At 45.4% G+C, this 15,331-nt stretch overlaps 1 protein-coding gene across 1 annotated transcript; it reads right to left on the minus strand.

Moving 5' to 3' along the window:
• Positions 1–326: 326 nt before the first annotated feature.
• On the minus strand, positions 327–14,730 carry zhx3a (zinc fingers and homeoboxes 3a). The gene is given in 4 exon segments (XM_063911480.1): positions 327–1,862; positions 2,548–3,470; positions 3,472–5,399; positions 14,468–14,730. Coding segments are annotated over 3 exon segments (2,694 nt in total). The 5' UTR covers positions 5,209–5,399; positions 14,468–14,730; the 3' UTR covers positions 327–1,828.
• Positions 14,731–15,331: the final 601 nt, after the last annotated feature.

Raw genomic sequence — 15,331 nt, forward strand, 5'->3', positions numbered from 1 at the left:
TTACTTGCCCACTTTGTTATATAGTGAAGCTCTGCTCACCATCTGCTTACATACATAAGGCTTTGAGCCCAACAATGCAGCTCGCAGACAATAAATAAAGGGTTTTTCGGGCTGTAAACAGTTTAAATATTTCCCTCTGTACTTCAGCTCTCGGCACTGACTGTACTGCAGGCTGTTCTCCAGCAGGGAGGGCTGTGTGCATTCCTCCAGTGGATTACATGCTACTTGCACAATCACCACTGAATAATTTGACTGCTATCCATGCACGACATAATTCATATTCACTCCTGGTGCAAGGTGCTGAAACCAAAATAATGAGTCGTGACTGCTTGGTGAGTATTCAGTTTATTCTGTAAAGATTCAGAAGTGTAGAAAGGATGATACAACAGTGCTTTATGATCAGACTATTTCATAAAAGTTTTTTTTTCTTTAAATGATCATAACACCGTAAGTCCAGATTTCATGTATCTCAAACCAAAATAAATTTGTAACATTCGACACAAGTGCATACACTGCTGGTAGGAGATCGACCTCCAATTTCACTTTGGATGGTATAGCACCGTTCTTAGCTATTAGCAGCTTGACAAAGATGCAGCTTTATAGGATTCATGTAGTGACTGTATGTTTATATAAACACAAGAAAATTCAGAGGAGAGCAATCCTCATTTGGCTCTCTAGCTAGCACAATATCTCACTCTGTCAGTGTCTAGGGATCAAATTGATAATTTTGCTTTAAACAACATTTCGCCAGTAACAATATTTGATACAATTACAGCTTAAAGTTAAACATCTCCAAGTGTACAGAAAGCAGCACAAGATTCTTTTCACAGATATAGACAAACAGTGACCATTGATGCACTGGCATATTTTTTTGTCTTTTTTTTTTTAGTTTTCAGGACAGCACGATAGCTGGAAAGCAAGTTTATGGACAGACAGGTCATATAAACACATGGACAGAGCTGAGTAAGGCAACGTTAGCGTGGCAGGCTTCTCTCTGTTCAGTTTGCAGGGCAGTGTCGTGTATTGATCTCCGGCGAGCGCTCAATACCTTTGCTGAGGGGCAGTGTGATTTTTAGCATTGCTGTCTTCATTAGTGCATTGTATATAGTCTCTTGCGTGTAGCTGTACTGCAAAGTGATCACTAACATTTATACAGATCTAAATAAACCATGTTTGATTGCATCTGGACTTACAGTGACTATAGAAGAGTAAATAGAATTGAAAAACCAAATAACGGAAAAAGTAAAATTCAAGGCAGTGCTGAAGTACTGGTTGCTAAAAAAGTAAAAAATATCACAAAGCCAACAATAACATTTCCTTGACACATCTTTTTTGTTTGTCCAGTCAGTACAAACCCTCTTTAGTGCAGTTTCAATCATATATATATAATTCTCCCTCTGACCCCAACACAATATCTCGCGGCCCTATCCTATCTTCGCTCATTCAAGTCAGTTTTCCAGTCAGTGTGCGTCTTTTCTCGTTCTTTTCTTTGATCCCTCGTACTGACCTCATTGTGCACCCTCCCCACACAACCACAAAGAAGCATGAAAGGCTTAAACATCACAGGACTCAAAGGTGAGAAGTTCTTTCTTTTGACGATGGCAGGAAGTGATGGCAGATGGAAGAGGAGGAGGAGGAGGAGGAGGAGGAAGAGGAGGAGGAGGAGGGGGGGTTGGGGGGTTGGGGGGTATTCACAGTTACAGTCAGAGTCCATCGGTCCAGCTACAATCACATCTGCTGTCATTATGAACACTCTTATTTAGACCTCGTCCAGGGAAGCGAGCCTTTAAAAACCTCACGTTCCTCTGGCGAAATCGGGCCGGCTTCATCACACCTCCAGCAGCTCCATCCTCAGGCGATCCCTGTCAGAAACACACACACACACACACACACACATATCGTGAGGTCATGATTGTACACTTCCTGTTCGAGCATTGTTAAAGGATGCCTGTGTACGGGTTAAATCGCCTCATGGAAATCCATCTCACCAAAGACAATTGTCATGATTTATTCACATATATTAGCATGCGCTCTCGATCTATAATTCAGCAGGCCAGACTCCTACTTATCTAAAAATAGCTTCTTAAACACGGACCTTTGATTGCCTGAAGAAGCAGCTCAGCGTGAGTACCTGTACACTTCTTCTCCTGCCTCCTTTCTACTGTACAGCACCGAACCACTACAAACAACAAGCTGTCAGGCTTTCATCACTGCATCTGGCTTACATTGTTTTTGTTTACCTTGATTGATAAATGGCAACTAAGGCTGTGAATTATCAGAAGGCGCTGTGAGCGAGAATCTTACCTGAGTGGCTTTTTTCACATGTTTGAGCATTATGATAGACTGAGATGGAAGAAGTACTAGGTAAAAGCAGAACTACGTAAGAGCAGGATCACTCTGTTACAAGCCCTGCATTCAAAATCCTACCTAAGTAAAAGTAGTAGTGGGGTAGAAGTAGAAAGTAGCAAAAATAGAAATACTGAAGTCCCTCGAATTTGAAAGTGAAATACTAGGGAGAATCTACTGAGTCACTGATGACGGGCGTACCTGGCCTGATTGGCATCACTCTGGTTGATGAGTGACTGAGTGGCCTCTGGTTGCTGGTGGTCCTCGGCTCTCTCTGACCAGGGGTCCTGCAGGACTCCCGGCTGCACTGCCTCCTCAGCTAGGCCGCGATCCACGCTCCCCTCGGAACCCATCAGACCGAGCAGCGGAGAGAATGAATCCTGCCACACGACCCGCGAGTTCAGTCCTGCCTCTCCTTCAAGGTGCTTGTTCACGTCGAGCTCAACAAGTTTCTTTTTGGCCGCTGGAGCGTCCTTCTGTGACTCGTCTTCGGCGTCTCCGTGGCTCCTCACTTCCTCTGTCACTGCCGGTGGTCGTTGGTAGGTATCGAGCCACTTCAGCTGCCCGTTCTTGTGGCTGTAACGGCTGTCGCTGAACCAGCGCACCACCTCCGACTTGGGAAGGCCCGTCTGGCCGCTCAACTCCTCGTACTGCTGACTGCTGGGCCAGCGCGTGTTGGAGAAAACCTGGCGGAGGATCTGCAGCTGCTGGGGGTTCTTGTTGGCCCAGGGTGGTGAGAAAGACGGCACCTCGGCTATCTCCGACTTATGATCAGGATGTGCGATATCAGCTGTAGTATCGGGTTCGTTCATCTTCAGCCTCTTGAGGTTGATCTTGATGGGATTGATCTTCAGCTCTGGGCCGCTCCTGTCTCCAACATACGGGTCCTCCTCGTTGATTAGCTGCTGTAGGATTGACATGCCTTTAATGGGAAAGTCCTTGTTGCCTTTACCCTCGTCTAAAACAGATGATTTCGCAATGACAGAAGTGCTGGTGCTTTCAGTTGGGGATTTGCTGGCATGGTTCAGGTTAGGGACGCTGTCGTTACAGGGAGCACTGGGGTGTTCATTGATAATACTGCTGTTGTTGGACTTGGTCTGGTTGATGCGCTCGTCGTCAGGGTACCGCGGCGCTCGACTGCTCTCGTGGACTGATGGTGCCGCTGTTGTGATTGTTACAGGTGATGTTGGATTTGCTGGTGTTGTTGATGATCACTTGACTCTTGGGGCCGTTTGAACCTTCCGATCTGATTGGCGAACTGCTTTGGACGTTTGCTCTCCCGTTGGAGACGGCAACACGGTGCTCATCATTATTGCTCATGGTGGTAGAGCCAGTGGAGATGCTGTTTCTTGGGCTGCTGTTCTGCACCGGTTTCCTGTTGACAGTCTCGACTCCATTACTGCTGCTGGAATAGCTGCTGATGCTGCTGCTGCTACTGCAACTACTGCTGCTACTGCTGCTTCGACTGCTGCTGGTGCTACTGACACACACGCTGCTTCCAGCCATATCCAGGCTCAGGCCATTGCTCTTGTGTGGCTCCACAGTGGGTTGAATACTCTTGGTCAGTACCTGCGTTGTTCTGACGACAGATGGGAACCTCGGGGGGACAATCGGAGTAGAGTACGAGACCCTGGTGACATTGGGGTTGGTTGACATGCTTGTTTGTGAGGCTCCGACCGGCCTGGTTCTCATACCACCAAAGGGAAGTTTGGCCATCTGAAAGTTTGGTCCTTTTGAGCCTCCGTGGACAGTGTGGTGGGTTACGATGTGATTGACGTGCCGTTGTGCAGCAGGTTGCTTTTGCGGCGCCCCACCCTGGAACACCGTGTTGAACATCTTCCTCCTGGCCTCGTCGATCTCTTCCGGAGACCAGCTTATGCCCTGCTTGAGCCTTTGGGCGGTGAACCACAGTTTGATCTGCTCCTCTGGGAACTCTGAGACCACCGTCAGGTAGCAGAGTTCGGCTTTGGTCGGGTAGGGGAATTTGCCAAAGGATGTTTTGAGAAAGCTGCTGGTGTCCATGGCGGCATCGTAGGTGGGGATACTGCTGAGGGGGATCATCACCTTTGGAAGGTCTTTATTGGAATCAGAGGAGGGGGAGGAGTAAAGGGAGGGAGTGTGCTGGTGAAAGACTTGGTTGGACACTGTCGTCTTCATCACGTGAGCGACAGTTGTCCTCGGCATAGCTGGGGCGGCAGAAAGACTGAGAGCCCCGTTTTGGATTTCAGGCACATTTGTCAGCACGCTGGGGTCTACATCCTTTCCAGTGTCTATCTTGCGTACCTCCACGGTGTGAGAAACCACTATCTTTTTGTGCTCCCCCTTGGCTTTCATCAGCTTTGCAATTGGTGTTTTTGTGAGGGAGATCGAGCATTCTCTGTAGTCTTCTCCGCTCTCTGTGAAGAGGGTCTGCTCCACTGTTGTGACTCCATCCCTCTTGTTGACAGTTAGGGAGGCAGTGACCAAGCCCTCCATTATCTTAGGGTGGGCGGTAGCATTATGGAGTGCCAGAGCCTCAAAGCGGACCACTGACACCTCACAGTTCAGGCAGTAGAAAGTGGGCTGAGCCCTGAAGTCTAAGTGGCAGTTGTGCATGTGATCCAAAAAGTAGTTTAGATCTCTGGACTCAAAACGGCACTTTGGACAGCTGTATGCACCACCTTTCTGCATGTCGCTGCCACTGTCGGATTTGGAGGAGCTGTGAGAGAAATGGCCAGACTTTTCTCCAGAGATGCTGAGTATGCTGTCTTCTGGGATGGTTGGTAGCAGTTCTGGTAGTGATCCCAGTATGATTTCCTCACGAACATGTTTAGATTTGGATGGTATCATGCATGGTACTGTGGATTTCCTCTTGCTGGCCATGGTGCAGCGCTGTGTTGATGGGAGAGGGAGTGATAGCTTGTCCGGTGTGATGAGAACAGAGGGCGGGTGGAGAGTGGAGAGGGTTTAATGGAGTTTAGTGTCATGGACCAGCCACTATGATATCACAGTGTTGCTTCATGCCCTCTGCAGGACTCCTGTCACATGGACAAGTTTAACAGCTCCCAGGGAACCTGTGAGAAAAGAGGACAAAAAAAGAGGGACACGTGACTCTTTTATCTTTAATCTAGTACACAAAAAGCAGTATATGGCACCAGAGCATCACCAGAATTACAAATAGAGAACTGTTTTATATGGAGGGCAGTTTACTATCTTTGTCAAATATTCATGACGATATATTGAATTAGGCAGGATGTTCAGGAAGATAAAAGCCCCACACTGAGTAATAAGTGTAGGTGGTGTTTATCAGCAATTATAGCAAAACATAAAAATACTTTTGTACTATGCTTATGATTATGAAAGTGGATTTTGTTCTCCAGGCACATTGTTTTTAAATTTGGAACAGTGTGTACTCACTCTCAATATTTGAGATTTGGCAAATTTCCTCAACATTTAACATTAAATATATTTAAAAGTAAATGTACAAAAAATATTCCAGGGCAAAACACTCAAGTCAATAAACACAGCCTGTCCAGGTTCTAGAAATGAATGGAGATTTAAAGACTCCAGTCTAGCTGTCATTTTTTATGAATTCAGAAAAGGCAGCATGTCAATCGAGACAGAGACGGCTAATTCACGGCTGCCATAGGCTTGGCTTTCCTTAGTCTTGGCACCGGTCCACAGAATTAATTTTAGAGCAGCTTCATGATATTAACAGAACATGTAATAAAAACGCCGGTTGGCACCAAGGCTAAAGCTAAAGTTAATATCACACTTATAAATGTGATGTGTGTATCAGTGTTTGTGGATTATTGTCGCCAGATGCCACCTGCCCGCCTCCTGGAAAGAGTTAATATCAGTAAATAAATATCATCTGCACAATACCTTGGGGATTTTGCACCTACTGAGTGGGAGGCACTTCACTCCAAATTGATAAAGCCGGGTGTATTTAACCTCACCAGCTGCCACACATTGTCTGCAGCAAGCGAAAATGTGCAAAAATATGCGTACAGGTATTTTTTGTGTACACAAAAATATATTTGGGTATGCATTTATTTTTCGTGGGTAGAATAATATATATATAGATATAATCTATTTATAATTGGAAATGTATATTGAATGTAGACATACATTTGATGTACATTTTGTAAAAGAAAAAAGAAAAGAAAAATGTAAATAATTTAGTTTTTGGGAGAAGGGGTGGGGTTAAAGAAGTGTAAACTGTAATTAGGTTGATCATTTGTTGATACAGAATTTGTCAATAATATTTTGGTTTATCAATTTGATTCTGCTTAAGTTTGTACAAAATTCTCTTGTTTCATTTCATTATTATTTTATTTTTTTGTATTATTGTTTTGCACGTTGGAAATGAATCAAATCAAATCAAATCAGAATGGGGACTTACTATATTTTTTTAAGTGTCCCATACTCTGGGTTGTGTGGTCTTGGTTTTTTTTGCTATAAAGAAGACATGTGAAAGTTAAATGAAAAAATGAAATGACTTCACTGGAGTGTGAGCCTTTAACTGCGATGCTTGGATGGCAGCCATATGTTTTACATCGGACTGTACAGTGATCCTTCCCAGCATAATGTAATGTCAAGAAGGGAAATCAGGTGACGTGTGTGTGTGTGTGTGTGTGTGTGTGTGTGTGTGTGTGTGTGTGTGCGTGTGCGTGCGTGTGCGTGTGCGTGCGTGTGCGTGCGTCAGCAGTCAGCCAACAACAGTTTTTATAAGATCTGAGAAAGTAGCGCCAAAAACATCTGATGTTTTTTCACCAGCTGCAGGATCAGCCCATTTTATCCTACATGTGTTCCACGCACAGCATGGCGTCGCCCCCATGCATACGAACACAACACACAGATCCCTGGGTGCACAAATCCATTAGCAAACCACATCGACAGGCTTTCACTTCCTATAACACTGCAGTCATGAGGACGGATACGGATTGTCTCTGCAGGCTTTTCTTTCTCCTCCGCACTATAAAGTGAAAAACCCTGTTCTCTCACAAAGCCACAAATATTCAATAAAGTTTGTAGGACAAGACAATGGGAAGGCTACAGCCAAGGGTTTCATTAGCGATACGGCTGTTTTTTATAATCGTTTTAAAAACTGGAAAGTATAAAACATGTAATAGAAATGATGAGAGAGAATATCAAAAGGGAGCTCTCTGCCCTCCACATGAACTTCTGACACCCACACAGCCTCCGTATGCCACTCTCTTCTTCTTTTCCAAAGCTGGAGATGCATTGATGTGCGACAGAAAACTAGTCTCACTCTATCATCATCTATCCATTTCACTCAGGCTTCACCCTCTCCTGCAAACATCATCCCAAAAGCAAACCTTGACATCTTGCATTGCAGGCTGTTGCTTATAATGAAAACCACATCTCGTACTTTTTCCAACTCACATTTTTCTTTTGTTAAGCTGCCTTTGAACACAGTGGAACGCACTTTCACAGACTTTCGTCACTGCATCCATGTGCGTGTTCACCGCGGCCGGCTGGTTGGTAAATAAAAGATGAACCTGTTCCAGAATTAAAACCCTCAAATGACTGCCCGATGGTACACGCCGATCCCAGACAGGCTCACGTCCTCATACCTACTTACCTTTTTTTTAAATTCATACTGACTGGCTGATGGGAAAAAAAACTAAAACAAACAATCAACAACATAAAAACTAGGTCACCAGCATCTTATGCAGTAATCCCGGTTCACTGCATCCAGACACGTGCGAGAGCTGTATGTTTTGTCGCCAGAGAGGTCATGATATCCTCTGACGGCTCCCTCGATTAACCCCTGTTGAGGACACGGCTTTCATTGAGTTTTTTTCCACTGAACTCGGGGATTTAGAAGCCAGCTTTCACACAGCCCAGGGACGTAGTCATGCACGTCTGAAACATCTGCCTGAGAGATGCCACTATGCTATGGAACAGATCAGTGCTGAAGTGATTCATTGTGTTTGTCCCACTCACAGAGCGCCGTATGTTGCAGATAATAAAGTGATAACTAAGCGCTGGAAAGCAACTAAGTACATTTACTCAGGTACTGAAGTATTTCAATTGTTTGATTCTTTGTACTTCTACCCCACGACAATTCAAAGGTAAATCATTCCACTACATTTATTTTTGGTACCTTTAGTTATTTTGCAGATTTGGATGAATCCTGTGAGTAAATTGGAGTAAATTCACACACTACCCTGCAGCATACAAAGCATACATTAAGCTCCATGTTTACCAGCTTTGATATCACTTTAATGCACCATTAATTATAATCACAACACATAATATATATTATTCTGAAATCTGCAGAATGACTACTTTTTTGATGCGAATACGTTTGCACTTTTGCTTGTAACAGAGTATCTCTACACTCTGGTACTTTTACTTTACTACTTTTACTTCAGTACAAGATCTGAGTACTTCTCCCACCTCTGGCGATAACTAAGCGGCGAGATGGTGTAAAAGCCCAGCCCAGGGGAAGCTGATGTGAGCCTAGTACAGAGGAACATGAGAAAAGCCAGGACGACCCATAAGTTGATAACGGTTACGTAAAGAATCAGGTCACCTATGAAAAGAACGGGCTTGCTTTATCTGGCGGGCGAGACGCGCACATCTGAAACATCCTCCTGAGAGATGCCACTATGCTATGGAACAGATCAGCGTGGAAGTGATTAATTTGGTTTGTGCCACACACAGAGCGCCGTAATGTTGCAGAGCGGGGAAATGGTGAAGGAGCCCCCGACCCAGCAGAGGGGATGACGGTATGAGCACAGATGAACACTTCCTGCATGAAACAACCCAGGACGAGCCAAACGCTGAGAAAGGATACGTAAAGAATGAGGTCACTTGTGAAAAGAACGGGCTGCTTTGTCACAATGAAGTGTTTGTGCATCTGAAACATCTGTTTGAGAGATGCCTCTATGCTAGGGAGCTGATCAGCGTTGAATTGATTCGTTTTGTTTGTGCCACACACAGAGCGCCGTATGATGCAGAAAATAAAGTGATAACCAAGTGGTGGAATGCTGTAGAAAACCCTTCAACCCAGCAGAGGGGATGCCGGTATGAGAAAACCCGGGACAAGCCAAGAGTTGATAAAGGTTACGTAAAGAATCAGGTCACCTAAGAAAAGAATGGGCTGCTTTATCTGGCGAGCGAGACGTGCGATCAGACACAAGACAAGGGCTTCCCAGACAGCGAGCCAGTGAATGGTGTCCTCTGAAAAGCCGGGCCTTGTGTTTCCGAGACAAGGTATGATCGCTGTCCCCAGTGTGTCGTGTGTCCTTGCACTGGCACAGGGGGAGAAACTCTTTTCAGGGGGAGGGTGAGTCGTACTGTTTTCATCTCCACGGATCAGGGGAGTCGTAGCTGGGGTGGGGGGGGGGGGAGAGGCAGCTCTCTCAGACATGCTTTCTCGAAGACCCACGCTTAGCGGAGGGTCCTTGTTCGCTGGGGTGAAACCACGTCTCCGCCATTCAACTTTTCAAAAACAAGCGTTTCAAAACAAATGGGATTAGGCTAGGTTTTAAATTCTGATGGGATTTATACGCTCCGCCTCATTTAATAGCAGCTTTAAGATTTACAGGAGGGGCCTCCCTTATGCGCTCTTACACTCGTCATTTCCATAATAATATTATATTTACATCTCATTAATATTTAATTATATTCTTTATATTTTTACACGGCAAACAGATGAGTGCGCTGCTCCCATCTCAGCGAAAAATCCAATTGAAAGAAAGCAGCGTGTATTCCCTTTCATCACCTCATAAACTGCTGCAGTAATTACAATATTACAACAGGAAAAACACGCTCAATGTGCGGAGAGCTGCTACCAGCGGAAAGGGAGGCGAGGCGGCAAAGTGGTTTGCTAAACATTAAAATTTAATTCAAAACAGCCCACTGATTCAGACACTCCCAGATTGTTGGGTCACCTACAGTTGATATTAACAAACAGAGATTGGTGTTTTTGTTGTGCCACCTGTCACATGAATGAGAATGCGGAGGCTGGAGGAGGAAGAAGGACAAAGGAAGACAAAACTCATACATTTGGGAGTGAAGTGAGAGGATGACTGATGGTGATGACAGGATCTGCTGTTTCAATATTCCTTCCCGCTGACACCTCGTAGGCTCACACACACACACACTCCTCACACACTCCCTCCTCACCTCCGCAACATTTAGCACCTGCACCGTTCTGAAAAATCTTCCTCTTTGAAATGAATAACTGGCAAGGAGTCTCTTGATGTCGCAGAAGAGCTAAAAAAAAAAAGAGAAGCAGCATAAAGTCGTAGTATTAGTTTTGCGTGTAATTAGTTTTGACAGTGATCTTCCGCTGTCTTGAGTTACAAAAAAAATATGCCAAAAAATGACCTGCCTGCGGGGGTTTGGGCGTAGAGGGGGGAACTCCTGATGGATACATTCGAATGATCAAAATAAAATCTGTTCAGCAGGGACATTTTCTACCAAATGTCCATTAAATAGATTAACGTCATGTGGGTGGATCAGCTGGACACCCAAATATAAGCCAGAGACGGAGAGCAATTACTATCCTCCTCAGAGAAGAGGTTGGGAACAATGGCGCCTGATTTATAAGGGGAAACGGGATCCAGCGTGACTGTAAGAATTGGGATTGTTCTGTTTTCCTGGGTGTCTCCTGTGTCCATCACGCCGACACAGAAGATTAGTGTGAGCTTCTTTTTTTTTGTTATTGACAGTAAAGATGGACAGGTTTCAGATTTGGGGACATCTTTGTGTGTGTGAATGGCACTGTACGCACGCCAGAATAAATAAGTGTCAGGCTCTAGTGTTACGTGTGCTGAAAAACAATTCAGACTCATCAGCCTCCTTAGCACGAGGCTCGTACACACACACACACACACACACACACGAGTCCACAGCGTCTTCAATGTCCAGCTGAAGACACGCTGTTACTTCAGTGTGTTTCCCCCGTCCCCCAAGCGGACTCTTCTTTTTTTTTCTCCATGGGTGTGTTTGTGTGCTTATGTCTGAATGCCTGAGATGCAGGTGTTGTCAGCACACACACACACACACACACACACACACACACACACACACACACACACACACACACACACACACACACACACACACACACACACACACACACACACACACACACACACACACACACACACACACACACACACACACACACACACACACACACACACACACACACACTCCCCCTTTACCTCCATGACTGCAGCCCCATCCACTGGGAGACCGGTCGGTGGTGCCACTCATGTGTTAACATTACCATGGCAACCCCTCTCTTTCCCTTGCCCACCACGCCACACACACTCACACACACAGCCGATTCACTCGCCCACACCCACCGACCTCAAGACACACACACACACACACACACACACACACACACACACACACAGACGTACACAGTGAATTCCCTGGACTGCAGCCGGTGCAGGACAAACTTAATCCACATGCTCTGACAGCCATGTTTCAGAAGTCCATTGAGGGTCTCTTTCGGATAACTTTGGGTGAGGTCCGCATCAACAACTTGGCTTTTTTTTCATTCTCAATCGGCTCCGCCTTTCTCATGTTCACGACGGAGGTTAATGAAAGAATTATCGCAGCCGTACAGATGACCTCCTGTCACTGTTTCTCTCAGTAAATCAGAGGCCTTACACCACATTCACTCCGGCTGTCTGAACATCGTTTTCAACCGAGTCCTGTTTTGTGTTAGGGCGAACGCTCACTGATGAAATCTAACATTGTTTTATCTGTGGCCTAGATGAATGACAGACAAATAAACCATGGTTCGCAGAGAAAGAAAGAAAAAATTCTGAGTCATGCATCCGTTTAAATCACTTTTGATGAATAACTTCTTCAGTTCTGTAGCCAAGACTACAGGCATTCATTTGGCAACTTAAGGAGAAAAGGAAGAAAGATGGCGGCGCACCGCACATTGTACTGTCCATCCTAAAATGGCTGACATCACAGCCTCCTATAACTGCCAAAGACTGGCAAATGCCAGCTCCTGCTGACCAAACCTTTCTTGCATGGGACAGAGAAAGTGGCAGGGGCTCTTTCCCCGCTAGCCCCAAGGTCCCCCCCCCCCTCACAGTGCTCAAGCGTTTCTTTTGCTTGGAACTGTGCAAACATGCTGTTTTAGTGTGGCTTTGAGCGGTCTGGGCTTCGATACGGCATTGGTCTGGTGACAAAAGCAATACCAAAAGGGATGAAAGACCCGCATAAAACTCAACCTGTATAGAACGCTGTCCTTTTCTGTTGGAGAGAAATAGGACTCGGCAATGTGTTTCGGGTCATTTTCTGAGAGGATCATGAGGTATGCCGCAATCTTGAATGCTTGTTTGTGTTAAATAAGCGATTTGGAAAATAGATCTGGTTGGTGTTAGATTAGATTTTCTTCTCCTCTGAACTCAGGGATTTTTTTTACACTCCATGTCAAGTAAATCTGCAAATCATGACCATATGACCTTCCTCTGTATTCTCTGGCAGGGGATTCACTTTGAGCAGTGGGAGGCGCACAGAAACATAACATCCACAGTGTTGTTGGAAGTAAGAACACCAAATCCTGAGGAGTACAGTGTTCCAGGTATACGATGGGCGGCATGTGCCGAGACGCTGTTCTCGCTGAGGGGAGCAGTGGGCAGTCTTGGCCCGCTACATTGTGTCTGTGTATACAAACACTGCGCTGTGGCAATAACGAAAACTGTGAGCTGTGCCTAATTGCAGGGAGAGAAGGATGAAAGGCAATATGCCTGGCCTCATTAGAGCAGTTCCGAGAAGGGAGATGGAAGACTGTTCCCAGGGATCCACAAAGGGAATTGACATTCCCCCAGAGTAAGCATCCTGCCGGAGTAAAATCCTCCACACACACTCAACTCACCGGGCCCAGAACCCGATCTGCCCGAATCTGCACAGCAAGAGCTCATTTACCTTTGCATCACCACACAACTTTCAGAGAGCAGAAATGTCCCCTGGACTCCACACACACTTTGGAGTCACTCCCCACAGACCAAACACCCACTCTCTCAGGAAAACCTCAAAATGTTACGCAGTCATTTCCATGACCTACATTATATATAACAAGCTTTAATGGATAAATAATTAAAAAACATACCAAAAATTGCCCATGATTCATGCCCTGTCTAGCTTGTATAATCTGGGGTTGTTTCTTGTTTTATGGACAGTGCGCTCACACAGGATCCACAGTGGCAACATTAGTCAGCACAGAGGTCCTTTCGCTGAGGGCATAGGGAGACACATGGCATCCAAAGCTGGCACAATATTTACCTACGGGTAGAAAATGTGACTGAGCTGACCTGATATTTTAAACACTGATGCCTCACTGATAATCCAATTTGCTAAATATCTCCTGAAATCAGCAGCTCTTCTTACTGTACTGTACGTTTCAATGTGTGTGTACGTGTGTTAGTAGGGCAGCAGCACATGTTGGCAGGAGGAAGAGAAGGAAATGAAAGAAAAAGAGTCCTGTGCATAGAGATACAGGCCTACCTTTTCTGCTCAGGCAAGAGGAAGAAATGTGTAGAGAGAGAGTGAGAGCGATCAATAGATGGAAATTGATACTTGGCGTGCAGTTTTGAACATCTATGGACTCCGAGGCTTCTTATATCAGTCGATCCGCCCGCTATAGCACTGCTTTCGGAAGTCTTTCACAACTATATAAGCACTCGCACTCACACAGCCTAGTGGGGGAAATACAGAGCGTTGTGCAATAAAATAAGCAGATACGCCACATTGTATAGCGCAAGGAGGAGCGCACATTCAGCCAGACGGAGGCTCGGTTTGTCGTAACTGTAACAAACTGACGAGTTAACCCGTTTCTCTCCATTCACACGGCTGTGGGGCAACACACCGCCTCGGAGAGTACTTGCCAAAGGCGATCTGGCACTCTATATAACCTTATGAATATTCCCAAAAAATCCTCCACCCCCCTCCTCCACCTACTGTCGCCATTTTATACATTGGCGACTTCATATAAACTGCCTTGACTACACAGCACCAGATGAAAATTCAATATTCAATAGCGAGGCTTAATTTCAGTAAACAACTTTTAGAGATCGCGCCCTCGCCAACACAGAGAGAGGTATTATTTTGGGGAAGAGTAGATCCTTACCTCAACAGTCAGTGGGAAAAAATGGAATCCGACATGAATATATAAGTGAATAATATTGGATTAGCTCCGATCGTTGCGTTTGGAGAAGAAGAGGAGGCGAGCAGGGGGTGGGAGCTCTCCTCAAGTGAACCCGGTGAACTGGCGTGAACCCGTCAGTGACCACGGCAAGGTACATTACATTACATTACCTTTCCACCCCTCAGCCACACTGTATGGAGACGGCAAAACAACTATGGTCGGCGGTGCAGGACGAGGCAGCTCCAAAAAAATTATAGCGAGTGTATTTCCTATGGACACGTGATTTGGAGCGTCATCCAAAATCCAAAAGCCCTTTCATCTAAAATTTTGGAGAGGGGCGGGGATGAGATGGAGATGTGTGTGCGGGCGTGTGTGTAAAAGGAGAGGAGGGGGGGGGGGGGGGGGGTACGTATACTGAGCCCGGTGCACATTTGGGTATGTCGTTATAGGAGTAAGGCAGAGCTCTAGCAGATTGGGTTATACATAGCTACAATGGCGCCGCGGAGCAGGCTGAACAGACGTAATGTATTGTGTAAATTTGGAATTGACAGGAGTTTCGTGATCTTCCGTTTCAGTGAGCTTCATCATCCAAAAGCTCCTCTTAATCAGGTCACATGTTGGTTTTTTTTCAAAATATGCTTTTCGTTTTGATAAAAAAAACAAAACAACTCTTGATAGGCTACTCTGAATATTAATTAATGGGAATTGCCATTTAAAGCACAGGCCTATTAGCCCAAAGGCTTTAAATAGACTTTTACGCGTGTGATAGATTACGCAGGTGCACAGTAAATAAAACCCTAGTGGTTCATATCCACTTTCGTAGTTGAATATGTTGAGAATTTCTTT

The sequence above is a fragment of the Eleginops maclovinus genome, chromosome 20 (genome assembly GCF_036324505.1).
Source record: "Eleginops maclovinus isolate JMC-PN-2008 ecotype Puerto Natales chromosome 20, JC_Emac_rtc_rv5, whole genome shotgun sequence".
Classification (NCBI taxonomy): Eukaryota; Metazoa; Chordata; class Actinopteri; order Perciformes; family Eleginopidae; genus Eleginops; species Eleginops maclovinus.